Source organism: Cnephaeus nilssonii (genome assembly GCF_951640355.1).
Source record: "Cnephaeus nilssonii genome assembly, chromosome: 6".
Classification (NCBI taxonomy): domain Eukaryota; kingdom Metazoa; phylum Chordata; class Mammalia; order Chiroptera; family Vespertilionidae; genus Cnephaeus; species Cnephaeus nilssonii.
Genome location: NC_137077.1, coordinates 16,384,254 through 16,409,809, shown reverse-complemented (window position 1 = coordinate 16,409,809; position 25,556 = coordinate 16,384,254). Strand labels below are relative to the sequence as shown.

The 25,556-nt window shown below is 38.5% G+C and overlaps 1 protein-coding gene across 5 annotated transcripts in view; it reads left to right on the top strand.

Annotated features, from left to right (window-relative positions):
- Positions 1–25,556, top strand: part of APAF1 (apoptotic peptidase activating factor 1) — an 80,178-nt gene that overhangs the window by 26,145 nt on the left and 28,477 nt on the right. For all 5 annotated transcript variants that reach the window (XM_079773901.1, XM_079773900.1, XM_079773899.1 and 2 more), the window contains 9 exons: positions 593–719; positions 1,689–1,814; positions 3,353–3,484; positions 7,075–7,200; positions 12,594–12,755; positions 15,953–16,081; positions 19,123–19,248; positions 21,207–21,326; positions 25,145–25,261. In XM_079773901.1, the coding sequence (XP_079630027.1) occupies positions 593–719; positions 1,689–1,814; positions 3,353–3,484; positions 7,075–7,200; positions 12,594–12,755; positions 15,953–16,081; positions 19,123–19,248; positions 21,207–21,326; positions 25,145–25,261 (1,165 nt within the window). The remainder of the gene's footprint in view (positions 1–592; positions 720–1,688; positions 1,815–3,352; positions 3,485–7,074; positions 7,201–12,593; positions 12,756–15,952; positions 16,082–19,122; positions 19,249–21,206; positions 21,327–25,144; positions 25,262–25,556) is intronic.

The window sequence follows — 25,556 nt, the reverse complement described above, 5'->3', positions numbered from 1 at the left end:
TTTATTTTTATTTTTTTGTTCCTTTACCCTTTAGCCCATGAAAAATAATATAATATTTATACCTGTGGGATAGCTAGTATTCAGTAGATTAAGATACATAGAAAGTAACATTGCTTTATTTACTTTTTCTCTATATCTGAATAATTGTACTTAGAGAAGAGTGGTTTTAGAGTACTTCATCATAATGGCAGGTATAGTGTCATGCTTTAGTTAGGAAATGAGCTTCATTTTGCCATCTTCTTTCCTTTTAAAAAACAGGGTATCCTTACATAATTTTTTTCTCTGCACATGTTATTATTATTAAAGCATCCAAGGAAAATAGAAGGTGATGTGTATTGATTAACTAGATTTCTTCCAACTCAGTGACATTTGTAACACATGACAGGTTGCTTGATATACGGTGGCACTTCTCTTAAAATGCCAAGTTTGTTATATTATGTTTTTTTCCTTCAGGTGATCTTCTACATTTACATGTTGGCAATTTAATTTTAAGAATTTTGTATTTTGGGGACTATAACTAAGCTAAAAGACAGTTTATTACTGAAGTTTATACTCACTTGTTGGGTTTCTGTTCCTTTTTTCTTGTATTTAGAAACAAAAAGAACATCAAGAATCTCTCTCGCTTAGTTGTCCGCCCCCATACAGATGCTGTTTACCATGCTTGCTTTTCTGAGGATGGTCACAGAATAGCTTCTTGTGGAGCTGATAAAACCTTACAGGTAAAATATGTCTCTTGAGAAAAATTGAAAAGGGCATGTACCCAATACTGTGTGTATTAAATATATTTAAATCCTAAAAGTCAAGTAAATTGCACATAGAAATAGAGAAACCAAATCTCTTGAACATTTTATAAAAGCTTTATCTCTAGCGATTTTAAAGATATGTTAGTGTGTTGGTTTTTTTTTCTTCCCGTAATCCTAAACTTGCCAAGTGACATAGAGGTGCCTTTTACCCTGCCCGTCAGTTGTCATCACCCATGTGCCAGCTAAAGATAATGAGGAATTGATAATTGTTGAAAGACATTCGACTTTCTAGCAGAGTGAGCAGGGCTCTGACTGAAAAACAATGATTAAGTAAAATACCTGTTTTATCACCAGCTCAGGCATAGATTTCTGGCGATAAATGGAATTGGGCTAGGTTGTTTCCTAAGGTGACTGAAGGAATTTCCTTTAAGTTCTCATTTGTTTTCAGAAAATATGAATGAGTGCTTTACTTTAAACTTGTGCTCTAACTTTCGGATTTTGAAGGAATCAGGATCAAATTAGTTAAAATTTTATAATTATGGTAGCTTTAGTCTTTGCAAGATCATGACTATAACCCTTATTCCTATTCCTGTGTGTGCTTTATTACTAATTTTGTTAATTTTGTCTTTTGAGCACCGGAAAGAAATTATATTGCATGAAATATTTTATATTTGCTTGTTAAGAATTTGTGAGACTGTTCTCAAGAACTGAAGCTATACTCTGCTAGTTCTTTATATTAATATTACAAACATTTAACAATGGATAGTTCTCTATTTTAGAGCATACAGATTCCGACACAAATTCTGATTTTTGGAGTGATTTTGCCAAGGTTCATTTTTGTTGCAAAATAACAATGATTAGGATCTTTTAAGGAAATATTTTTATTAAATAATGGTTCATGGTTAAGTGATACATAGTAAAAAGATTTTGTTGTTGCTTGTACAGGTGTTCAAAGCTGAAACAGGAGAGAAACTTCTAGAAATCAAGGCTCATGAAGATGAAGTGCTTTGCTGTGCTTTCTCAACAGATGACAAATTTATAGCAACCTGCTCAGTGGATAAAAAAGTGAAGGTAAGGAAACATTTTCCTCTTCAGTTGTAATCACCACAGAATTCATTTTCTTTTTCCATAATAGAAGGACTAGGATAAGAAGGGTTAAAGGACTCCTTCTTGCCTGTTGATCTACTGTTGGGTAATTTTTATCTTTGTTAATTTTTCTTTCTTGTCTCTTGTCCATAAATTTGGCTTTTAGCTAGAGCATTTATGCAGAATATAAGATAAATTGAAGTCCAAGGGAATGTTTTACATGATAAGTGGAGGGGGAATTTCACTTCAGGCTTTTTTCAAAGGGTTGTGGAGTGCTGAATTTGGCTAGGTGAGGTGGACCTTAGTGGACCTGAGAACAATATAATTGGCTAAGGAGTTTTCCTGGAGTTTCTGTCCACTTGAAGAAGGCTCTGGAGTGTCCAGACTAAATTGAGATCTAGGAGAAATCTATTTCTTGATATATTGGACTCTCTTAGGTGACTTTACAACCAACTAGTTAATTTACTCTGTAACCTTTACTCTGAGTCAGACTTGCAGTTGGCCACTCTGAGCAGTTCCAAAGTCAAAGTTATAAGGAGTAAAAGGAAATAATACCAAGTTTCTCTTTTCTAAGAATTCAAAATTTAAAGCAAGAGACAGAAATTAAAAGAACTTCAAAATAAAGGAAACTCTCTGGACCTCTGGGGAGTGCTTTGATGAGATAAAAAGAAAATGCTATGAGAGGGACATTAGTACCTCTGAGAAGTCCAAAGCCCAGTGAAGAGTGATTAGGTAATTTATTTCATTTGTTTATTGTTAGATGGAGTAGACATGCTTAGTTAGTCATCTTACATAGTAATTAGAATGATGATTTTTTTTTTATTGTGAACTCAACACTGCATGAAGCTTTATACTATACATTTTCTTAAATGATCAGTTTCACTCTACAATTTGCAAAGTAAGTATTGATCCTATTTTTCAGATGAGGAAATAGGTTCAGAGGGAAATTATTTGCCCAAACTCATGGAGCCAGGGTTGAAAGCTAGGTTTCCCTCAGAATATACAGTCTATTTTTTTCACTGAGCCATCTGCCTATACTCACTTATCATATCCTTTTTCCCATTTGATACCATTCTTGTGGGACAGGTATACGTATTCCTTAAGAGGGAACTGAGGTACAGGAAAATTAAGGACTTGCCCAGGGACACTTAAATTAAAAGTGGCATAGCCAGGTCTTGGGTTTCATCATTCCCAGCGAAGTCCATTATTCCGTTCTCAAATAGCACTTCTCTGCCTGCTTTCATTCATATGAACATCTGAAATCTTGCCCTTGAAGACTGTAATGTTTTGAGGAGATTCCAGTTATGCTATAGAAAGACACATGTATAGACTTTCAAAGTAAGCTTTTTTAAAAAAAGCTATTTGACATGTTTTAGGGAAGTGGGAGGTATTTATTAGCATCATCTATGCCTGAGAAAATCTGACAGACAGAATGGATAGCATCCATAAAGCAGTTCATATTTTATTTGCTTTATTTCAAAATAAGAGGTAGTGGTAAATTTTATTTTGAAAATTTTCTTTAGATTTGGAATTCTGTGACTGGGCAACTGGTACAAAGCTATGATGAGCACTCAGAGCAAGTCAACTGCTGCCACTTTACTCACAGCAGACATCACCTTCTCTTAGCCACCGGGTCAAGTGACTGCTTCCTCAAAGTAAGTGTGGATAATGAGAATTATGTAGATAAATTCGTAGACCCATCAGGACATCGCCTTTGACTTTCTTGTACATTGTGTTAATCAGGGCTCTTTTGGTTGCAGTGACACAGACTTTCATATTAGCTCACTCAACAGCAACAAAGAAGATATTATTGGCTCATGTAACTGGAAAGGCTAGAGGGAGCATGGCTTCAGGCAGAGCTGATTCCAGATGCCTAAACTACATCCTCAGGCTCTAACTCCCTGTCCATCTCTAGACTCGGCTTCCCTCTTTGTTGGTTCAGGCATGGTATCTCTGTGTGACAGGAAATAGAGCTATTCTCAGCTCGGCTTATATAGGTCTTACAGCTCATAATCACAGAGGAAGAGAAACTTGCTCTTTCCCAGATTCTGCATATTTAATTTTAGAGAAAGCTGTAGTTGACCTGGTTCCGGTTACATACTCATTGCTAAATAACCCTACTAGCCGGTAGGATGGAATCCTTAGATTGACCAAGGGTCACAAGTTTAGTCATGTAGAAATTGGACAGATGAGGTAAAGTCAGCTCCACTTGAGTTATAAGTGGGGTTTGAGTCAAAAGAGAGGTTTTGTTGTCAGAAGAAGGGGGGGAAAGGTGCCAGTAGGAAAAAAAAAAGCAACAAACAACAACCCTCTAAAACCAAACTTATATATTCATTTCACATGTTTGCTAATGTTTATAATTACAAATTATAAAAGAGTCTTATCTTTTTCCCCACTTAAGTGGCATACTAAAGATAGCTAGATTAAATTTTCTTGGATCCCAGAAATGTCTGCTAACTTCTTTTGGACTCGTTTTTGGTTTGGTTTATGCCCTTTCTTTGTAAATGTCACACCATTTTTGCATTGGGACATTGCATTTTTTGGTGAAGTGGGTAAAACATTTCAGTTTGGAAAACCTCATAGTCTCTGTGTTTTGACATTTAAATAAGCTATTTTAAAAAAAATTATGAAAATATGGAAACACTTGTTGAAAACTGCCCCCTCCCCTTTTCAGGAAGTTGAACCTTTTTCTTTTTTTTCCTTCCAAAGAGAACTTAAAAAAAAAAAGATATAATTTTTAAAGAGTATATATTTTATTGATTTCAGAGAGGAAGAGAGAGGGACTGAGAGATAGAAACATCAATGATGAGAGAGAATCATTGATTGGCTGCCTCCTGCACGCCCCCTACTGGGGATTGAGCCTGCAACCTGGGCATGTGTCCTGGACCAGAATCGAACCTGGGACCCTTCAGTCCGCAGGCCGACGTTCTATCCACTGAGCCAAACCAGCAAGGGCCCAAAGAGAACTTTTATATAGAAGCTCAGTGTGTAGAAGAGATAAAACCCACTTTTCTTGTGTTGAGGTAGGGTATGGGCCTGCATTTCTAGTCTCTCTTGTTCCCTCTCTTACTCTCCGCCCCCCCTTAGTGCCTTTTCAGACATGTTTCTGGAGTCCCTGGGCCCTGCAAACAAAATTTGAAAACACCAGATTGGATCAAAATAATATAGTAGCATGAAATTATCTTACAATTATAGATCACTTTTACTCAGTAAAGTTTATCCTATTGAGTAAACTACCATTAAAAATAAGACTGTTGTACCATTTCAGAAAAGCTCTGCTCTATTTGAATGAACCCACTTCTAAAACTAGATGACTTTTGTAGTATATGTGACTAATTTTGATGTTACTGTTAACATTTTGTAGGGTGAGGAAGTTTATATTTCCTCCATTTATTTATTATTATTATTTTAAATATATTTTTATTGATTTCTGAGAGGAAGGGAGAGGGAGAGAGAGAAACATCCATGATGACAAAGAATCATTGATCGGCTGCCTCCTGCATGTCCCCCACTAGGGGTCAAGCCTGCAACCCGGGCATGTGCCTTCACTGGGAATCGAACCGTGACCTCCTGTTTCATAGGTCAACGCTCAACCATTGAGCCACACTGGCTGGGCTATTTATTATTTTTAAAAAAATATGATTTAATTGATTTTAGAGAGAGGAAGGGAGAGGGATAGAGAGAAATATCAATGATGTGAGAGAATCATTGATTAGCTTCCTCCTGCATGCCCCCTACTGGAGATCAAGCTCGTAATCTGGGTATGTGCCTTGACCAAAATCGAATCGGTGACCTCTTAGTGCATGAGACAACCAACTGAGCCACACCGGCCCGGGCAATATATTTCCTTCTGTTAAGTGTAGACAAAAATCTCTAAGATGTAGGAAGGGGTTATTTGTTAGTAAAAAGTTTTAATTATGAACAAGTTTTACTGTAAGACCTGTCATACCACACCTGCATTATCCTGAGGGCTATTAGAACTCACTTCTTGTGATTCTTGAACTGAGAGAAGCCAATGAAAATATGTAAGTCTAAAGCTGCCCCCATGTAACTCGCTCCTCTGAGGAACTGGGTTTACCTGGTACTGGTTGGGATAAAGGAACCAAGCATGGAGATGACCATGAAGAGCAGGACTTACTTCACTTACTAATCATTCCCTAAGGATTTAAATTAATTGTGGGGGATACTTGATTTACTCTTTTGTGTTTAGTCTGGTTAGCATAAATCACCAGAGATTACTATTGTCCCCTTTATTTGCATTTTTAAATACTTTTCAACCATACCCAAAAGGAGAGGAGATAGTCATGAACTCCTCTGCTATCCACCATCTAGCTCCAACAATTATCAACATTTTCCCAATCTTATTTTATTTTCCCACAAACCCCAATTTTTTTCGACTAGAGCATTTTTAGCAAATCCTAGATATCATCTCATAATACCCCAAAATACTTCATGTACACATTTCCCCATTAGTCTCAAAACATATCTTTATACCATGGGTTGATTGGGGTCAGAATCTGAAGTTGAGGTGGCATTTGATTGTTATTATGCCTCTTAAGTCTTGTTTATTCTATAAAAGTTCTCCTTTCCCTCTGCCTCTATTTTTTATGCCATTGATTGGTTAGAGAGAAATTGAGTCATTTGTCCTGTGGAATGTTTCACATGCTATATTTGGTTGATCAATTCCTGAAGGTATTGTTTAATTTGCTCTTCTAACCCCTTATATTTCCTGTCATATAATTAATAGTATATCTATCTTTGCTATCCTTGTATTTTTGAGTGATTTTTTAGAGCATTAATAGATTTTAGCTTAGTTAGCACACTCAAGCTTTGCATTGGGAAATCTTAGAAATGATCACTTTTTGAGTTGGATAATCTAGCATCTAAAAGAATTTGGGGTGATTTATTTTGCATATTACTTATTACAGAGCTGAGTAGAATAATAATGACTCCAAACCACCTTGTTAAAATAAGCAGTAATTGTTCAGTTACTTAGTGCTCAGACTAATAGTCCAGGCGAGCCTTTGAGTCCCTGAGTGGATTTAGGTGCTGACCTAAGGGTTGCCCCATTACTTGTTAATCACAAGTTCACCTTTGTGTTTCACACCTTTGTGTTACTGTGAATTGAACATCTGCCTGTAACTGAAAAAGCTTAATTGAAATGGAAGAAAGAACTTGACATGATTTCTAACTTTCCCCAATTCAGTATTAGTTTTTTAGTTATATTTTTATCTTTCTCAAATAGCTCTGGGATTTGGATCAAAAACAATGTCGAAATACCATGTTTGGCCATACCAATTCAGTTAATCACTGCAGATTTTCACCAGATGATAAGTTTTTGGCTAGTTGTTCAGCTGATGGAACATTAAAGGTATGTTTTTGTTTATCATTAAAATGGGTTGTAATTTTATGGCCTTAGAATTGGGTTATGGAATTAGGCTTCTGTTTCACATTTCTGCAGAAACAGCTTCAACTTCCAGGACCTTATTTAATGTAACTGTAATTACTTGTCATAATGATTGTTTATTCATGGATTACTACCTTATGCTTTAAAGTTCATAAATTTGATTTCTTAATTTTTAAGATATATTTCATTTTATGACTTCATAAAATCTTTTGAGATCTATGGGGTCAAATTTGTAAAGGACCTGCTTTTATTTATCATTTATTTATCTTGCCTTTAATGTTATTCCTGTTTTTAAGAAGTCTCACTGGGGGAAAACTCAGAGCTAAGGAAAAAAGTTTAGTTCAGTCCCCTAAGTCAGTGGTCACTAACAGGTGGTCCGTGAGGTCCGAAAGGTTGGCAACCGCTGCCCTAAATTATAGTTCTAAAAAACCCAAATTCTTTTTTTTGTAGGTTTTAGACACATTCTTTAAATAAATGATTTTTTTAAAATAAATCTTTATTGTTCAGATTATTACAGATGTTCCTCTTTTTCCCCCCCATAGCTCCTCTCCACCTGATTCCCCCACCCACCCCATGCCCTTACCCCCCGCCACTGTCCTCATCCATAGGTATAAGATTTTTGTCCAATCTCTTCCTGCACCCCTCACGCCCCTTTCACTCCAAGAATTGTCAGTCCACTCCCTTTCTATGTCCCTGATTCTATTATATTCACCAGTTTATTCTGTTCATCAGATTTTTTATTGACTTGATTTTTAGATTCACTTGTTGATAGATATGTATTTGTTGTCACTTTGTTGTTCATAATTTTTATCTTTACCTTTTTCTTCTTCTTCCTCTTCTTAAAGAATACCCTTCAGCATTTCATATAATCCTGGTTTGGTGGTGATGAACTTTAGCTTTTTCTTGTCTGTGAAGCTTTTTATCTGACCTTCAATTCTGAATGATAACTTTGCAGGGTAGAGTAATCTTGGTTGTAGGCTCTTGCTGTTCATCACTTTCAATATTTCTTGCCACTCCCTTCTGGCCTGCATAGTTTCTGTTGATAAATCAGCTGACAGTCGTATGGGTACTCCTTGTAGGTAATTAACTGTTTTTCTCTTGCTGCTTTCAGAATTCTCTCTTTGTCTTTTGCCCTTGGCATTTTAATTATGATGTGTCTTGGGGTGGTCCTCTTTGGATTCCTTTTGTTTGGGGTTCTCTGCGCTTCCTGGACTTGTAAGTCTATTTGTTTCACCAGGTGGGGGAAGTTGTCAGTCATTATTTCTTCTAATAGGTTTTCAATATTTTGCTCTCTCTCTTCTTCTGGCACCCCCATAATTTTGAAGTTGTCCCAGAGGCTCCTTACGCTATCTTCATATTTTTGGATTCTTTTTGTTTGTTTGTTTTTTCGGTTGGGTGTTTTTTGCTTCCTCATATTTCAAATCTTTGGTTTGATTCTTGGGGTCCTCTAGTCTACTGTTGTATATTATTCTTTATTTCAAACAGTGTATGCTTAATTTCTGACTGGTCCTTTTCCATTTTTTTGGCATTCTCATTAAGATCCTTGAAGGTCTCACTAAGTTACTCAGAGGTCTCACTAAGTTTCTCGGTGGTTTCTAGAAGATGCTTGAGTAACCTTATAACTGTGGTTTTGAACTCTATATCCAGTAATTTGCTTTCCTCCATTTCTTTCATTCGTGACATGTTTCTTTGTCTTCGTATTTTGGCTGCTTCCCTATGTTGATAGAGTGGCTTTGTGTGGTAGGTGACCTATAGGGCCCAGTGGCTCGGCCTCCCCAATCACCTGAGGTGGACACTCTTGGTGCACCCCTTTGTGGGCTGGGTGCACAGTCTTGTTGTAGTTAAGCCTTGGTTGCTGTTGGTACACTGGGAGAAATTGACCTCCAGGCCAATTGGCTGTGAGGATCAGCTGTGTCTATAATGGAAGAACTGCTGTGCTGGAGACACTCTTATGGGGCAGGACTTGCTTCAGTGGGGCTTTGGTGCTCACTGAGTCTGCCTCTTGAGTTTGTCACTTATGTATGTGAGGAGTTGAAATCTGGTGTCATCTCACACTGACCACTAGGTACACTGGCTCCTGGATCTCCAAGGAGGTGCAAGTCAGCTACTGTTTGAGGCCACCCAGCAGGAGCTACAGCGAGATCTGCAGATTTCTCCTCTTTGTTTGGGGTTTGGAAATTTTGGAGCTCTCTGACCCTGCTGCAATTTGTTAGGTTAAGCTGCGAAAGGGCAGGCCATTCATATGCAAAAGCCGCTGCGCACAGCTCAGGTGGGTTTGTAAATTGGGTGGGGCGGGGTCTCAGGGAATCACTAGGGCGTGGCAAATAGCGATGTCTGCCAGTCAGCAGTCTCTGCGTCTCCGAGTTTCTGCGTCCCCACGTCCCGCGCCTCAGCGCAGTAAACAATGATTCCTGCGTGCACCTCTGCGAGAAAGCCACCCTCACTTTCCGACCCGATGCCAGACAGTCCAGTTTCTCCCCGTAGGAGTCTGGGTCCCCAGAGTCTCGCCGGAAATGAGTTCAGAGCAGTTGGGAGCTTGTATCTCCCCTCCAATTGAAAAAAAAACAGCGCACCCAGTCACTAGCCCGATTCGTGCGCGCTTCCGTACCTCTGCTTTTCTGTGCCTCTGCACCTCCTACACAGTCTCAATGAGCTTCTTTCTTTCCTTCTAGTTGTAGAACTTCTACTCCGCCAGCTTTCCCGTGGTTCTGGGTGATAGTCGTTTTGTCTTTTAGTTGTAGTTTTGGTGTGGTTGTGAGAGGCAGCACATACAGGTGTATACCTTATGTCACCATCTTGGTTTTCCTCAAAAACCCAAATTCTTCCTCCTTAAGTCTTCACCTAACTTCTCCAATAATCTCATTCTCTTTTTTTTTCTTGTCTCTACAATCATTCTAGTCTGTTTATTGATTCTCCTTTCTTCCTTTGTTCTTAAGTCCAATCCACCTTTGACTTCCTTGTCTTTTGGTCTACCTTTCCCCTTCCATTCTGTAGTGTTTGCTGTGGTTCATGCAGTCATCTCTCATGTCTAATAGCAGCTTTCTAAGATGCACTCTTCATTCCTCCTTAGCCCAGTGCAGAGCTGCTAGAATCCTCCCTACCTCTATTTTCATCTTGCCACTTTTAGCTGGGGCGAAAAGGTGCCATGTTATAAATTGTGATAAACCCAGGTTCATCAGGTATTAATTCGAAGGCTCTTCACCTTCCGTCATTCTGCTGCCTCTGTTCCTATCAAATTTTTTTATTCTCCCTCCAATATATTAAACACTAATTGTCACTTCTAGGCAGGGTAATTTTGGGGGCTTATTTCAGCTAGTGTTTCTATATATGTTTCATTAGTTGTTCTTAGTGTTTTTTTGTGTTTTGTTTTTTTGCTTGCAGTTCACTTGTCCATAGTTTGTAATGACCTTTAAAACTATGCAAAGCCTTCTTCAGAAAGTATTCTTTTATAACATCCATCTGGTTCTGAGTATATATGTACGTATCTATCTGTATACCTATGTTGCTTGATAGGTAGATAAATAGATAGATAGATAGATAGATAGATAGATAGATAGATAGATAGATAGATAGATAGATAAATGAAAGAAAGAAAAAGGAAGGAAGGAAGGAAGAAAAGAGAGAGAGAAAGAAAGAGGAAGAAAGAAAGAAAAGAGAGGAAGAAAGAAAGACAGAAAGAAAGGAAAAGGAAAGGAAAAAGAAAAGAAAAGAAAAAAGAAAAAAGAAAAGAAGGAAGGAAGGAAACTGCTTGGTTTGTCTTCCAATTTTTTTTTACAGAGAGGAAGAGAGAGGGATAGAGAGTTAGAAACATCGATCAGCTGCCTCTTGCACACTCCCTACTGGGGATGTGCCTGCAACCAAGGTACATGCCCTTGACCGGAATCGAACCTGGGACCCTTGAGTCCTCAGGCCGACGCTCTATCCACTGAGCCAAACCGGTTTCTGTCTTCCAATTTCTACTTGTAAATGTTTTCTGTTTAGTTCAGTCATTTTCATGTATCTTGTATTTCTCTGGTAAGGTTGAATATAGGTTTATGATTGGCAGAGACCTTGTCATCTTCTTGTTGTATCTCTTTGATGTTTGTAGAACACAGTTAAACTTTTTTAAAAAAAATATATTTTATTGATTTTTTACAGAGAGGAAGAGAGAGGGATAGAGAGTTAGAAACATCGATGAGAGAGAAACATCGATCAGCTGCCTCTTGCACACCCCCTAATGGGGATGTGCCCGCAACCAAGGTACATGCCCTTGACCGGAATCGAACCTGGGACCCTTGAGTCCGCAGGCCGACGCTCTATCCACTGAGCCAAACCGGTTTCGGCAGAACACAGTTAAACTTAATGCAAACAATACATTTTATTGGCATATACCTCTTCCAAGGAAATACTTGAACCCCTTTGGGTACTTTTTTTGTTAGAATCTCTAGAAAAGGAGATATGTTAAAGCTACTAGGTGACTCCTAAATTATAGTAAGGTAAATTCTCTTGATACTGATCCTCTGGTTGAATCTTTATTAATTTTAATAAAATAAAATAAATATTTTTATTGATTTCAGAAAGGAAGGGAGAGGGAGAGAGAGAGAGAAACATCAATGATGAGAGAGAATCATTGATCGGCTGCCTCCTGCACATCCCCACAACCCAGGCATGTGCCCTGACCGGGAATTGAACCATGACCTTCTGGTTCATAGGTCGACACTCAACCACTGATCCATGCCAGCCGGACTGGCTGTCATTTTTAATGTTGAACTCCTGATGTCATACTCTTTAGATCTTTTGTGTTGATCTGATGGGGTATTCAGAGAAAAATCTTCAGTCTTCTACCTGTAGAGTATGTCTGGCTGACAAGTTCTAAGAAGATTTCTAGGCAGAGCTTTCAGCATATCTTCTAATTTCCCTGTTTGCACAATGGTGTCTCTGGATGCTAGATTATAACTCGGCTTGGACTGGGTCCTGTGTTCACATCTACTGCATGCTGTCCATGCAGTAGACGTGAAGTGCACTTCACACGTGGCACAGCAGGGGGCAGCAGTGGCAAGTTGTTCGTCTTCATCTCACTTTTCTTCCAAGCTCATTCTTACTGTCCACACAGCCTTCTCCACACATGCAAGGCTCTTTGAACATTTTATTTAGTTTTCCATTCTGCATTTCAGGCAGTGCTTCAAATTGTTTTCTTTTTAGGAATATACTGAATAAAACTGGAGTTCTTAATTTAAAAGTTTTATAAAAATAGTAAGTAAAAATAATCACTAGGTAAAGTGAGTAATTTGCGGGATATTTAATCCTGATGGCATTCTAGAAGTGTGATTTGAGATTAAAATAAACTTAAAATGTTTTGGTTATGTTTTTAATTAAAGCTTTGGGATGTGAAATCAGCAAATGAGAGGAAAAGCATTAATGTGAAGCAGTTCTTCCTAAGTTCAGAGGAGCCTCAAGAGGATGTGGAAGTGATCGTGAAATGTTGTTCGTGGTCTTCTGACGGTTCTAAGATAATGGTGGCAGCAAAAAATAAAATCTTTGTAAGTACCAATATTTTAACAAGCCAAAATTAAAGAAAATTAAAACTTCTGTTGATTTTTGCATTTTTACATTGTTTATTGAAATAAAAAAAGTATAGCTACATGATTTGGCTCTGTGCTCTAGGGGATGTCGATAGGCCTTGTGAGAAAAGATCTCCATGGTCATACAGGTTTAGGAATGGTATGTATTGCTTCCCTCTTATAAGTAATTAGTGTGTACTAACCTATTTAAGGCTTCAAGAAGTTCTACAATACAGAAACAATTTGTGTTGTTTAATCCGGTGTTCCTCAGATTTATTAAGAGCATAGAATACTTTCTGCATCACTTTTTGTTGTTGTTGTTTACAATTTTGAATATGTTGGTTCAGGTGATTAAAACTTTTTTTTAAATCCTCACCTGAGGACATGTTTTCATTGATCTTGGAGCGAGAGGAAGGGAGAGAGTGAGAGAAAGAGAGAGAGAGAAACCTCAATCGGCTTCCTCCCGTAAGCACCCAAACTAGGGATCAAACTCACAACTTGGGTACATGCCCTGACCAGGAATCGAACCTGCAACCCTTCGGTGTACAGAACGACGCCCCAACCACCTGGCCAGGGTTTAGGTGGTTTCCAAAGTGCTTTCTTACCCCTAAAATTTTGTGATTTTGTGACTGATAAGCAAAAAATACTCATCAATGCCTGAAGACAATTGTGAGATTTCTATGAAGTAAATGAGGAAGCTATGCAAAAAAGTAAAAGACAAGGAAATGCCTTCCTCCTCTTTCAAATCTAATAATAGCTTATATTTGTAATTTCTTTTCATATAAATACCCAAGGGACAAGCAGATTACAATTGCCCAATGATAATAATGAGACAAATGAGGTTTATTTTATTTACTTTTTAAATATATTTTATTGATTTTTTACAGAGAAGAAGGGAGAGGGAGAGAGAGTTAGAAACATCGATGAGAGAGAAATATTAATCAGCTGTCTCCTGTACACCCCCTACTGGGGATGTGCCCGCAACCAAGGTACATGCCCTTGACCAGAATCGAACCTGGGACCCTTGAGTCCGCAGGCCAATGCTCTATCCATTGAGCCAAACCAGTTAGGGCGACAAATGAGGTTTAGAACAGCCAAGGAATTTGTTCAAAGTTACATCATAACTTGGAGAGCCAGGTTTTATGGCTCAGCAACATTCCATTCTAACAGTAATTTTAGAAGACTTGAATAAGAGATATTACAATTTTATTTTTAGCTTTATTGAGGTATAATTGACAAATAAAATGTAAGATATTTGAAGTGTATAATGTGATGATTTGATATGTCACTATACACTATGAAAGGATTCCCCCAATCAAAATAATACAACTGTTATCTCACATGTTTACCTTTTTTTTTTTTTTTAATATTTTATTGATTTTTCACAGAGAGAAAGGGAGAGGGATAGAGAGTCAGAAACATCGATGAGAGAGAAACATCGATCAGCTGCCTCCTGCACACCCACTACTGGGGATGTGTCCACAACCAAGGTACGTGCCCTTGACCGGAATCGAACCTGGGACCTTTCAGTCTGCAGGCCGACACTCTATCCACTGAGCCAAACCGGTTTCGGCACATGTTTACCTTTTTTTTGATGAGAACATTTAAGTTCTATTCTCTTCACAAATTTCAGTTATGCAATAGTGTTCTTTACTATAGTCACCATGTTATACATTAGATCCTCAGACCTTATTCATCTTATAACTGAAAGTCTGTATTCTTTTACTAACCTCTCCCTTTTCCCCTCATTTCAGATATTACATTTTAAAGAACACATTGAAATATACCATATGGTTATATAAAAACCCACTGAGGGACTGTTTGTGTTATTATTATCGATTTATTAGCTATAACCCTTAGCTTTTTGAGGAACCACCACATTTTTCCATAGCATCTGCACCATTTTATATCCCCACTAGCGATGTACAAGAGTTCCAATTCTCCACATCCTTGTCAACACTTATTTTCCTTTATTGTATTATAATCACCCTATTACATGAAGTGGTATCCCATTGTAGCTTGATTTGCATTTCCCTAGTGACTAACGGTGTTGAGCAGAATTTGAACATTTTAAAAGATACGTTACAGTGAGAGAGGAAAATAGTTTTATATTGCATGAAATGCCTTCTTAGTTTAAAAATCTAGACCAGCTTCTTATTTTACCTGCTAAAATAAAGCTACCCTAAGATCGCCCTTAACTACATGTAGATCCCAATTTCTTACTTTTGGTCTCTCCATTTCCCTCTTATTTCTTTCCAACTCTTTTGTGTTGTTAGTTCACACCTATTGTTAGGTATCTTGTTTTTGCTATTCAATAATCGAAACAGCTGCCTATTTCATATTTGCCAAGTTTCCTCTCTCGCTCTCAGCCATTAATTTTTAAAAATGACCTGTCCTGGAAGGCATTTTAAGTATGATTCCCTGTCCTTTGTAGTTGGCCCCTGATGCTGTGCTGCTTACCATCTGTGCATGGTGCATTCCGGGACATTTTCATGGCTTCCACTGAAGCTTATTTCCCTTTGCAAGACTGCCTTGCCCTTACATTGTTATACTGTATATATATTGGTATAATTGTTTGTTTCATTTGGAAAAATTTTTGAAGGGTATACTTAGCACTTAAAAATATTTCAAAAATTGAAATGAAGTTTGATTTACTCAAAAGTAGCTCTTCTTTGGTTAAAAAATGGGAAAATGATTGATTGTAATGGAGTAATTTGGTAGCTCTGAAGAGAACTAGAAATGATTGAGCTAATTTCATTTTAGCAAGCCTCTGCTATATATTATTTTGATCATCTTCATTTCTGATTATCTATTTTCTCTTTTGAATAAACAAGCATTAGGAAGAACTGCTCTGTATGTTAATTTGGCTACTCCATTTTTTTCACAGGGGTTCTGTTTCTCTCTAGGCCAGAGAGATCATCTGTGATTAATTTTCCTTTATAGGAAACATGTTTCAAGATGAGTGATAATTTAAGAGTATGTGTATATTGATTTATATTACTTATGACTGTTAATAATATGCTAATTATCAGTAATTATAGTGTATTTTCAGGATTTATACTTTATATTTGAAATGGGAGGATATTCTTTTAGAAATAAATTTCGATTCAGTTTGGGTATAGCTTATTTTTAAAAATATTTTACTTTCATAGCTTCTCTCTTTTTTATGTTGACAGCTTTTTGACATTAATACCAGTGGCCTATTGGCAGAAATCCATATAGGCCATAATAGCACCATCCGGTACTGTGACTTCTCCCCCCATAACCATTTGGCAGTGGTGGCTTTGTCCCAGTACTGTGTGGAGGTGAGTAGTTGAATTTACGCTGTGAAGTCTGGGTCTCCAGTGGTACAAGGATGATGAAGAATGGGCTGTTTAAACCATTAACTGCTGAGGATGTTTGCTTGGGAAGTTGTATTTTCTTCATGGGATAATGACTTATAGCTTTAAATTGTATGGCCATCTTTATTACTTTAGTAGGTTAAAGACTTGACTGTATGACAAATCATACTGGGAATGACAGTATTATTCACCAAGTATTTGTTGGATGGGTAGTATGTGCTATGGACTGACCACTGGTTTTTGAAGCAGAAACAAAGCATCTCTTCAACAATAGGCATAGGCTCTTTTGTAAAAGTGATGATGAGAGATGAGTCCAGTTCAGATTTCTCAGATCACTGAGAAGGATAAGATGGAAGATAAATTTATAATTGTTTAACGTAGGATGTTCATTGCTAAGCACTAATGAATAAAATGACTTTGTATTTGTAATTTAGCACTTACCTGATAGGTTTATATTCAGAGTCTGTGCCTCTGGCCCTGGAAGAATCCCACCCAGTGAATTGCTATATTTTTTTAAAAAGCAATGAATTCCCTTATATTTTTCCTCCAAAGATAGATTTGTTTTTCCATTCTTTGTTACTACTCATTTCTTAAGTGGTTCTTGCTACCAGATAATTTGAAGTCCTTTCTGATTACAGCCCAAGAAAATGAGGATGGGCCTTTATCTGGAAAATTATTTGGTACACAGGTCCTCTTCAAAGGAAGCTTGACTACTGCAAGCACTTCTTCAGTGTTCTGTGCTTATTTCAGCAATTTTTAGTGAGTTTGCCAACCTTGCCCCATACTCTGAAGGTGTGTGTGTGTGTGTGTGTGTGTGTGTGTGTGTGTGTGTGAGAGAGAGAGAGAGAGAGAGAGAGAGAGAGAGAGCTGCTGAGCTATAGGCGTTCAGTATGGAGATACAGATGAAATGAGAGTGAATGGATGAGTTCTGTAAGCTCCTCCTAATTCTAAGTTCAGCAGTGCAACTAACACTGAAGAATTTCCCTGCCAAGAATCGTTGCATTGGGAGGCAGAGGCAGTGAGTGTGAACAAACTCCAGTCCTGTTTGGAACAGTGGGAAGTAGGGTGCTGTGGGCAGTGTTCTCTTGGTAGAGGCCTTGGATTGAAAGATTCAGATCTGCTAGGAATCTTGCACTTTACCTGTAGATCCTCAAGGTAGGTGTGGTTGGAAATTTCCCCTTTCTGGATGTTTTTTTTAATCCTCACCTGAGGATATATATATATTAATCATTATTATTATTGATTTTGGAGAGTGAGAAAGGGAGAGAAAGAAACATCAATGTGAGAGAGAAACATCGGTCCGTTGCCTCTCTTAAGTGCTCTCAGTAGGGATTGAACCTGCAACCTTTTTGGTATATGGGACAATGCACCAACCAACCAGTCACCTGGCTAGGGCCTTCTCTGGGTTTTGTCAGGATTTTTAGGAGGTTTGGAGATGCAACCCGTCTTTCTGCTTTTCCTGTCACTTCTAAAATCTTTATCCTATTCTTAGAAAGCTCCTGGGGACATTATCTTGTTTTGAAATACAGGGATGAGGTTTGGGAGGCTCTGGGTAACAAAGAAATGATGGGGGGGGGGGGCGGGGAACTAGAAGGGAAGAGAGGGAAGGATTTCAAGGGAGATTTTTCAGTAGTATAACCACTTTCATCTCTATGTCCCACCTTGGACTCTAGAGGTAAGGCAGAGAAAATTTCATGTACTTAATTTGTAGCCATAGAACTCACTGATTGAAAACCACTGGGCATGTGATGAAGCATTTGTTTGTCCGTGCTATTCTGAAATCATAAAGTAGGTCTGTAATTCAGAGTGTAATGAGAGGAACTCGGGCACATATGGTACTTCATTAGACTGGAATATATTTGAGTCATTTACAGCAGTACTGAGGACAGAATACAGCCGGGCTGATGGTAGACACTGACAATTTGTAACAAGCATGAATAACAGGAGAAATGTGTACATGTACAATTAGTACCTTCATTTGTTATAGGATTTTGCAATCAGTTGAAATGAGGATTAGATGACAGTGGAAAATAGTCTGAACATAGAAGCTTCTTGTGTTCATCTATTTTTTAAATTGATTTTTAAAAAAACACATAAAATGTTTGCATGATTCTAAACCAAAGCTTTATAATAAGTTATATTCAGAGAAGTCTTGCTTTCATCACTGTCCCTTCCCCTCCACTCTTTTCCACCCCTGCCCATAGATAACCATTTTGGTTTTTGTTTAACATTCCAATGTTTCTTTTTGCATATATAAGCAAGTATTTATAAGTACTGTTTTTGTATCCATTTATATATTTACATGTTTCTTATTTTGTATTGCATAGTGTATATATATACATATCTGTATATATTCTTCTGCAGAAATATATATATACTCTGCTTTGTTTTTGTAAACAGCATTGCCCAGAAACTAGTCATTATCAGGATGCTTTTCTCATTACTTTTTTTGGCCTCATAGTATTCCATTAAACGGGTAATACATGTAGTTTATTCAGTTGGTCCTGTGGGTCATTTGGGTTGTTTTCAGTTTTTTGCTATAAAAAATAATAAAATGCTCTGGCCAGATGGCTCAGTTGGTTGGAGTGTTGTCCCATGCACCAAAAGGTTATGGGTTTGATTCTAGTCAGGGCATACACCTAGGCTGTGGGTCCTATCCCCAGTTATTGTACAGAGGCAATAATCAATGTTTCTTTCTCTCTCTCTCTGCCCCCCCTTCCTCTCTCTCAAATCAATAAACATATCCTAGGGTGAGGATTAAATTAATTAATTAATTAATTAAATGAAATCAATGAATAGTCTGCACAAGTCGTTTAGTATCTATAATAATAAAAGTGTAATATGCTAATTAGAGTGGACAGCCGACCGACCTTTCAGACGTCCTTCTGGACGAAGCCGGGGCTGCGAGGGCCGAGCCCCTTGAACGAATTTCATGCACCGGGCCTCTAGTACATATGTAAAATGCTTATGAGTGTGACTTCCTGTATGCTGTGTTTATTCTGTAGTTGTGGAATGTGGACTCCTGTTTAAAAGTGGCTGATTGCAGAGGACATTTAAGTTGGGTTCATTGTGTGATGTTTTCTCCTGATGGATCATCATTTTTGACATCTTCTGATGACCAAACAATCAGGGTGAGAAATACTGACATTTTCGTTTTAGACATTTATTGATGGTAAGCTAAACCTCCTACAAACTAAGAAATTGATGGGCAGTATCGGGGGAAGTGAAATAGGAAACCAGTACATTTAGATTTATCCTTGAAAAGTGCTATTATATGGACATCACAGTTTCATTCATTTAGGACATGTTCATTGAGTATTACCATGGGCCAGGTGCTGGAGGAGTTCAATGATTAAACTGTATTTTGGTTAATTTAAATATATTACATTTGATTCCTCAGAGTAGTATTGACTATTTCCTCTACCTTGAATTCCCACATCTAGTTTCTTGCCAAATCCGATGGATTCTACCTTTCCATTTTCTATAATTTATTTCTACTTTTCCATTTCAAGTTTAGGTACTCATTACCTGTTACCTCTCTTGTATTAGATTCTGCCTTGGTTTTCTACTTGCTGCTTCCAAGATATTTTCTTCATGTGCATATAGCCATGTCGTTTTTGCTAAACAACAACAACAACAACAACAACAACAACAACCAGATAGTGGCTCCCTTGCATGCCAAAGTAAATGTGTACTCCTAAATCTCCCATCAAATTTTTCTACAGTATGGCCTCATTCTGCTGCAGTCCGTCTTCTAGTTTATTTCTATAGGTGACCTACACTAAACTCACATTTCCCCAAACATCTTGTAGTTCCCTGCCTCTTTACTTTTGCTTATGTGGTTTCTTGTGTTTGGAATACCCGACCACTCCGTACCTCTCCTTATTAAAATCCTAACGGTCCTACAAGCCCCAAGACTCCTCTGAAGCCTTTCGTAGTGTTCCATTTGGGGGACTGTCTCTCCTTGGAATGCCCTGTAACTCTAAGTCATTTTCTTATGGTACTCACCAAATCCTGCCTTGGACTTCAGTATAGATTTGATTTATTCCTCGCCTCTAATACTCTGTTGCTCCTCTGATTTGTGCACACATTTTAAATGATAAACTTGCTGAGGCCAGGGACTCTGGTTTGTCTCTGTAGCATCTAATACAGTGTTTTGTACAAATTGTAACTGAAATTCATGTAGTACTTACTGTATGCCTGATGTCATGCAAAGTGCTGTACATGAGTTTGCTAATCCTCACAATAGTCTTTTGTGCAGCTGAGGAAACAGACACAAAAAGGTTAAGTCAGTGCTACGCAAAGTGCCAGTCTCAATAAGCTTGAGCCAGAAGGATAATCCATGCACTGCTTCTATCACCAAGGAGTCTTGTTTAAAAAAATCACTAAGTACACTGTTAACAGTGTGTAGTGTAATAGAGTGGATTTACATTCTGGTACAAGCCCCTTATCTTGGTATCAAACAGTTTGAGAACCAGTAGAAGGTTCTTATCTTTGAATAGCACTGGGTTTACGTAATCTGCCCAAAGTTACAGGTAGAACTAGAATTTACACTAAGGCATTTGGGCTCTAGCACCCATTACTTTAATACTAACTCCTTCTTACTATAGCATGTACAGGCAGTCCTCGGGTTACGTCATTTTGTGGTTACATCGCCATCTCCCATTTATTTATAAAAACAAAAGTTCCGTCATTTCGATGTATGTACATATGTGCTTTATGTTTTTATTATTTATTTATCACAAGTAAAGGTCAGGAATTGTTATCTTTTAAAATTTTTTTACTGTTTCACTTCATTGCTGCTGTGTATGTGCTCCATGTGAGTGACGTAGGTGCTTATGTAGGTGGGTTCCGACTTACGGCGAAAATCGCGTTACGTTGTGCCTGAGGAACGGATCTCCGATGTAACCCGAGGACCTACTGTAATTAATAAATGTTTATTGTTGAATTATAATCTAATGGTTGAATATTTTTTAGCATGATTGGCATTTTGAGTGTGACGCTTGTTTTGTATTTTGCAAGGGCTTGTCTTTATTAAGATTTCGAGGATACAGTAATCTTATTTTGTTTTTTAAAATCTTTTAATCAGCTCTGGGAGACAAAGAAAGTTTGTGAGAACTCTGCTATAGTGTTAAAGCAAGAAATAGATGTTGTATTTCAAGAAAATGAAGTGATGGTTCTGGCAGTTGACAATATAAGACGTCTGCAAGTGAGTATTTTTTAGAAAACAATTGGAAAAATTTAAATTTTTTTAAAAAATAAGTCTTTATTGTTGAAAGTATTACATATGTCCCCCCTTTTTCCCCTCATTGACCCCCTCCTGCCCTCCCCTGAGTCTCCCCACCCCAGCCCCTCACCACCCCATTGTCTGTGGCCATGGGCCATGCATATATGCATGCAAGGTTCTTGGTTGAACTCACAATTCACAATTTTTCTTGTTTGCTTTTGGGCTTGGGCTAAGGCACAGTTGTCTAGTATCCATCAGATGCTCAGGAATCAGTTGACTAAGTATATAGGTCTTGAGCTGAGGCTCAGATAGTATTTGGAAACACCTCATTCCTCTTCTGTTGGTATCAGTGGTCACATGCCTTGATTTGCATGGAGTCTAGGATATCATGAGGACAAACTTGAACTTGTCCACAGCAGTGATTTAGACATGTCGGTTGGAGTATGCAAGGGGGATGGGCATACCAATGGGAGTGTTATTGCAGCGAAATGATAACATGGTCTTTGAAAGAACAAAATCACATCAAGTGAGGAAGGAATCTGACCCATTGGAACTAAGCTGGAAGGAGCTGGGCTTCACATACTGAAATACACCTGTTTATTCACTCATTTACTCACACATTTGCTCAAAAAATATTTCTTGAATGCTTCTTATGTTCTCTGAAAAGTTTTTTTTAAAATATATTTTTATTGATTTCAGAGAGGAAGGGAGAGGGAGAGAGAGATAGAAACATCATTGATGAGAGAGAATCATTGATCAGCTGCCTCCTGCATGCCCCACACTGGCGACTGAGCCCACAACCCGAGCATGTGCCCTGACCTGGGAATCAAACTGTGACCTCCTGGTTCATTGGTCGACGCTCAACCACTGAGCCATGTTGTCCGGGCAGGAAAAGGTTTTTAAAGCAAAATTGAAAAGACTCTATCATTTAGGGATCCAAACAGATGTACCCTAGATCTTGCTCCTCAATGAGTGGGACACATAAGAGGAAGGCATTTCTTTCTTTTTTTATAATATATATTTTATTGATTTTTTTTATAGAAGGGAGAGGGATAGAGAGTTAGAAACATCAATGTCTGAGGTTAGGGTGAGGAAGGCATTTCTTGACTTGCTGACGAGAAAAGGAGCCCCAGAGTCGGGTCCGTGAGCAGAGGATTGATAGGAGTTTTGAGTGTTGGTAATTGAGAGCAGATGTCTTCAGGATCATTGGGCTTAAGATAGGTAGCAAGAAACGTGAGCGAATGCAATGAGATGGTGAAGCGGAGCTAGAAGGAAGAGAGAAACAATAGAAAAGAGGAAAGAGAAATAGCAAGGGTTTTAGACAGAGACCAGCCGAGAGTAGGCCAGAGCTGAACATGTTCTAGTGCTGCAAAGCTCAGCTTGATGTAGTGGAGAGAACAGTGACTTCACTCACGAGACCCAGGTTCAAGTCCCGGCTATATTATCATCAGCTAGTTCTGTGATGTGGAGTAAACTGCATCCCTTCTCCGAGTCTCACTTTCTTCAGAAGTCTGTGAGCTGGTTATACGGTCAAGGTGGAGACAAGTACCTGGGAGTAAATTGCCTATGGCATGTGGTAGTTTTTCCTTGTCTACTGTAGAGGTCAGTCAAGCTGTGAGACACCCCTACATATGGCTTGTTCTATATTTTACAAATGTTACGTTTGTCCTTAATATGCTTATGTGGATCACCTGATGCCCTGTATTTCTGGGATGAATTGGGATGTGGATTGAATGTGAATTCCTCACTAATTTAGCAAACTGGTTCTTCCACTTGGGAGATTTTTCAGTGCAGTTTTCTTGTCTTCAGTGTCCTCATGCTTCTGTTTTCTTCATTAAACTTGTGCAACCTTTCTTTAACTGTGAGACTTAAAAAAAGTTATTTATATATATAAAAGCCTAAGCGACCCTCACGACTGGTCAACCGAACGACTGGTCGACTGGTCACTATGATGTGCACTGACCACCAGGGGGCAGGCGCTCAATGCAGGAGCTGCCCCCTGGTGGTCATTGCGCTCCCTCAGCCAACCTCCCGCAGCTGGCCAACCTCCCGCAGTCCCTCTCCCCAGCTGGCCGGCCCCCATTTGCCCCGATCAGGCCTGGGTGAGACAGCTCTGATCAGCCCTGATTCCCAGCCAGGCTGAGGAACCCACATGTGCACAAATTCATGCACCGGGCCTCTAATCTGACTATTTTATTCTATGGCAATGGTTGTGGGAGACTTTTGAGGATAGTTTTTTTCTCTTCTTAGAAGCTCAGCTGTTTAGGGACAAATAATAGTTGCTTTAAGTGAACAAAACATTTTTTAGTCACTTCTTTAAAAAATATGGAAATCGATTTTTGAGAGAAGATAAGAAACGTTTAGAAATTCCATTTTTATTTTGAACGTCTACTAGATCAGGACATGCTGGGTAAAATATTGTAAAGAAAAAGCTACCTTGATTGATTGACCCTATAATCTTGTATTTGAAATAAAGATTACTGCTTATTTCATACTAGAGGCCCAATGCAGGAAATTCATGCAAGAGTAGGCCTTCGCAGCTGTGGTGGCTGCCTTGATCCCTCCCTTCCTTGCAGCTGTGACGGCTGCCTCGATCCCATGGCTGCAGCCCCGGCTTCATCTGAAAGGTCATCTGGAAGGACGTCCGGGCGGCCATTCGGTCGGCCATTCGGTCTGTCGTTCGGTCGATTTGCATATTATGCTTTTATTATTATAGACTAGAAGCCCGATGCACGAATATTCGTGCTAGAATGGGCTTTCCTTTCCCTGACTGCCGGCACCGCCTTTCCACTCCGGCCCAGCCCCTTTCTGCTCAGGCCCCGGAGCCGCCTCTTTCTGCTCCGGCCCTGCCTTCCCACGCTGCCCAGAGGCCCTGAGAGACCTGAGGTGGGGCAAGTGTCCCACCCCCGTCACTAGGGGCCTGTGTATGCAAATTAACCGCCATCTTTGTTGGGTTAATTTGCATATCACTCCTGATTGGCTGGTGGCATAGCGGAGGTACGGTCAATTTACATGTTTGTCTATTATTAGGTAAGATTATTATAGATTGAAAAGTAATTCAAGCCATTGAGGTTGTAACAGTCAGAGAGAGGTATCTGAAAATTGATTTAAGCTTGAAAAATATTTTCCTAGGTCACATGTTTTAGTTGTGTGATAAGCTATCTTTATTAGGGGATTTAAAAAAATAATAATTAGCATTGGTACATGTTATGAAATTGGGTACTTTTAGTTTCAGTTTACAAGTCCAGCCACCCAAATTATGCTCATGGGTTCTTCTCCAATGTTCCATCTTCCCCCCAAAAAACGGGAAAAAATAATTTATATTGTCTTGTGATTTGGAGATTATAAAACCCATTTTAATTTTAATTTGTCTTTTTATGTAATGTCTGTCTCAGTCTTGTTTTCACCAACCCCCTTGAATAATATAAGAAAAGTGTCTTTTTACAAACGATAGCCTTATTAAAATGGGCTCTGCGAAGAAGTGGAAAACGGTGTGGAGCTAGCTGTGGGTTTAGAAATCAGACAGCTGTGTCTGAGGTGGCGGGCACAGCAGCTGCTTTTTAAACCTTTTAAAGCTCATTTTATCTTAGGAAAATGTATTTGAACTGCAAAGGTGAAATGAAAGGACAGCATGAAGTGCTAAATGCAGCTGCTGAGACTAGGAAAGGGCTTTGTTGTTCCCTTGGGCACACTTGTTGGTTATTTTCTCTGTTTTATTATTTTTCAATTAAAGTCTCTGTTCTAAGAAACAAAAACTGCTCTTTCAGACTAATAATTGATTGTGTCTTATTTTTCATTAGCTCATTAATGGAAAAACAGGCCAGATTGATTATCTGACTGAAGCTCAAGTTAGTTGCTGTTGCTTAAGTCCGCATCTTCAGTACGTTGCATTTGGAGGCCATGATGGAGCCATTAAGGTATTCAGTTCTCAACTCCAGTCAATCTGTGCAATATAGTTATTTATTTAAAATTAATCATGGGTCTGGCTTGTGGACATGTACTATATAAATATGTGATCTATTAGTCATTCTTCTGTTAGACCAAAGATACTTTACAATCCTGTTGGTTTTATATTTTCAGATCGCCTTTACTACTGTTTCTCATGCTTTTTGTCTTTTTGTGTTCTTTATTCTCTACTTAGCTGTTTTGCTGTTTTCAAAGTATATCTCATACTATCAGAGCTTCTGTTACTATGCAAAGAGCATTTTTTTC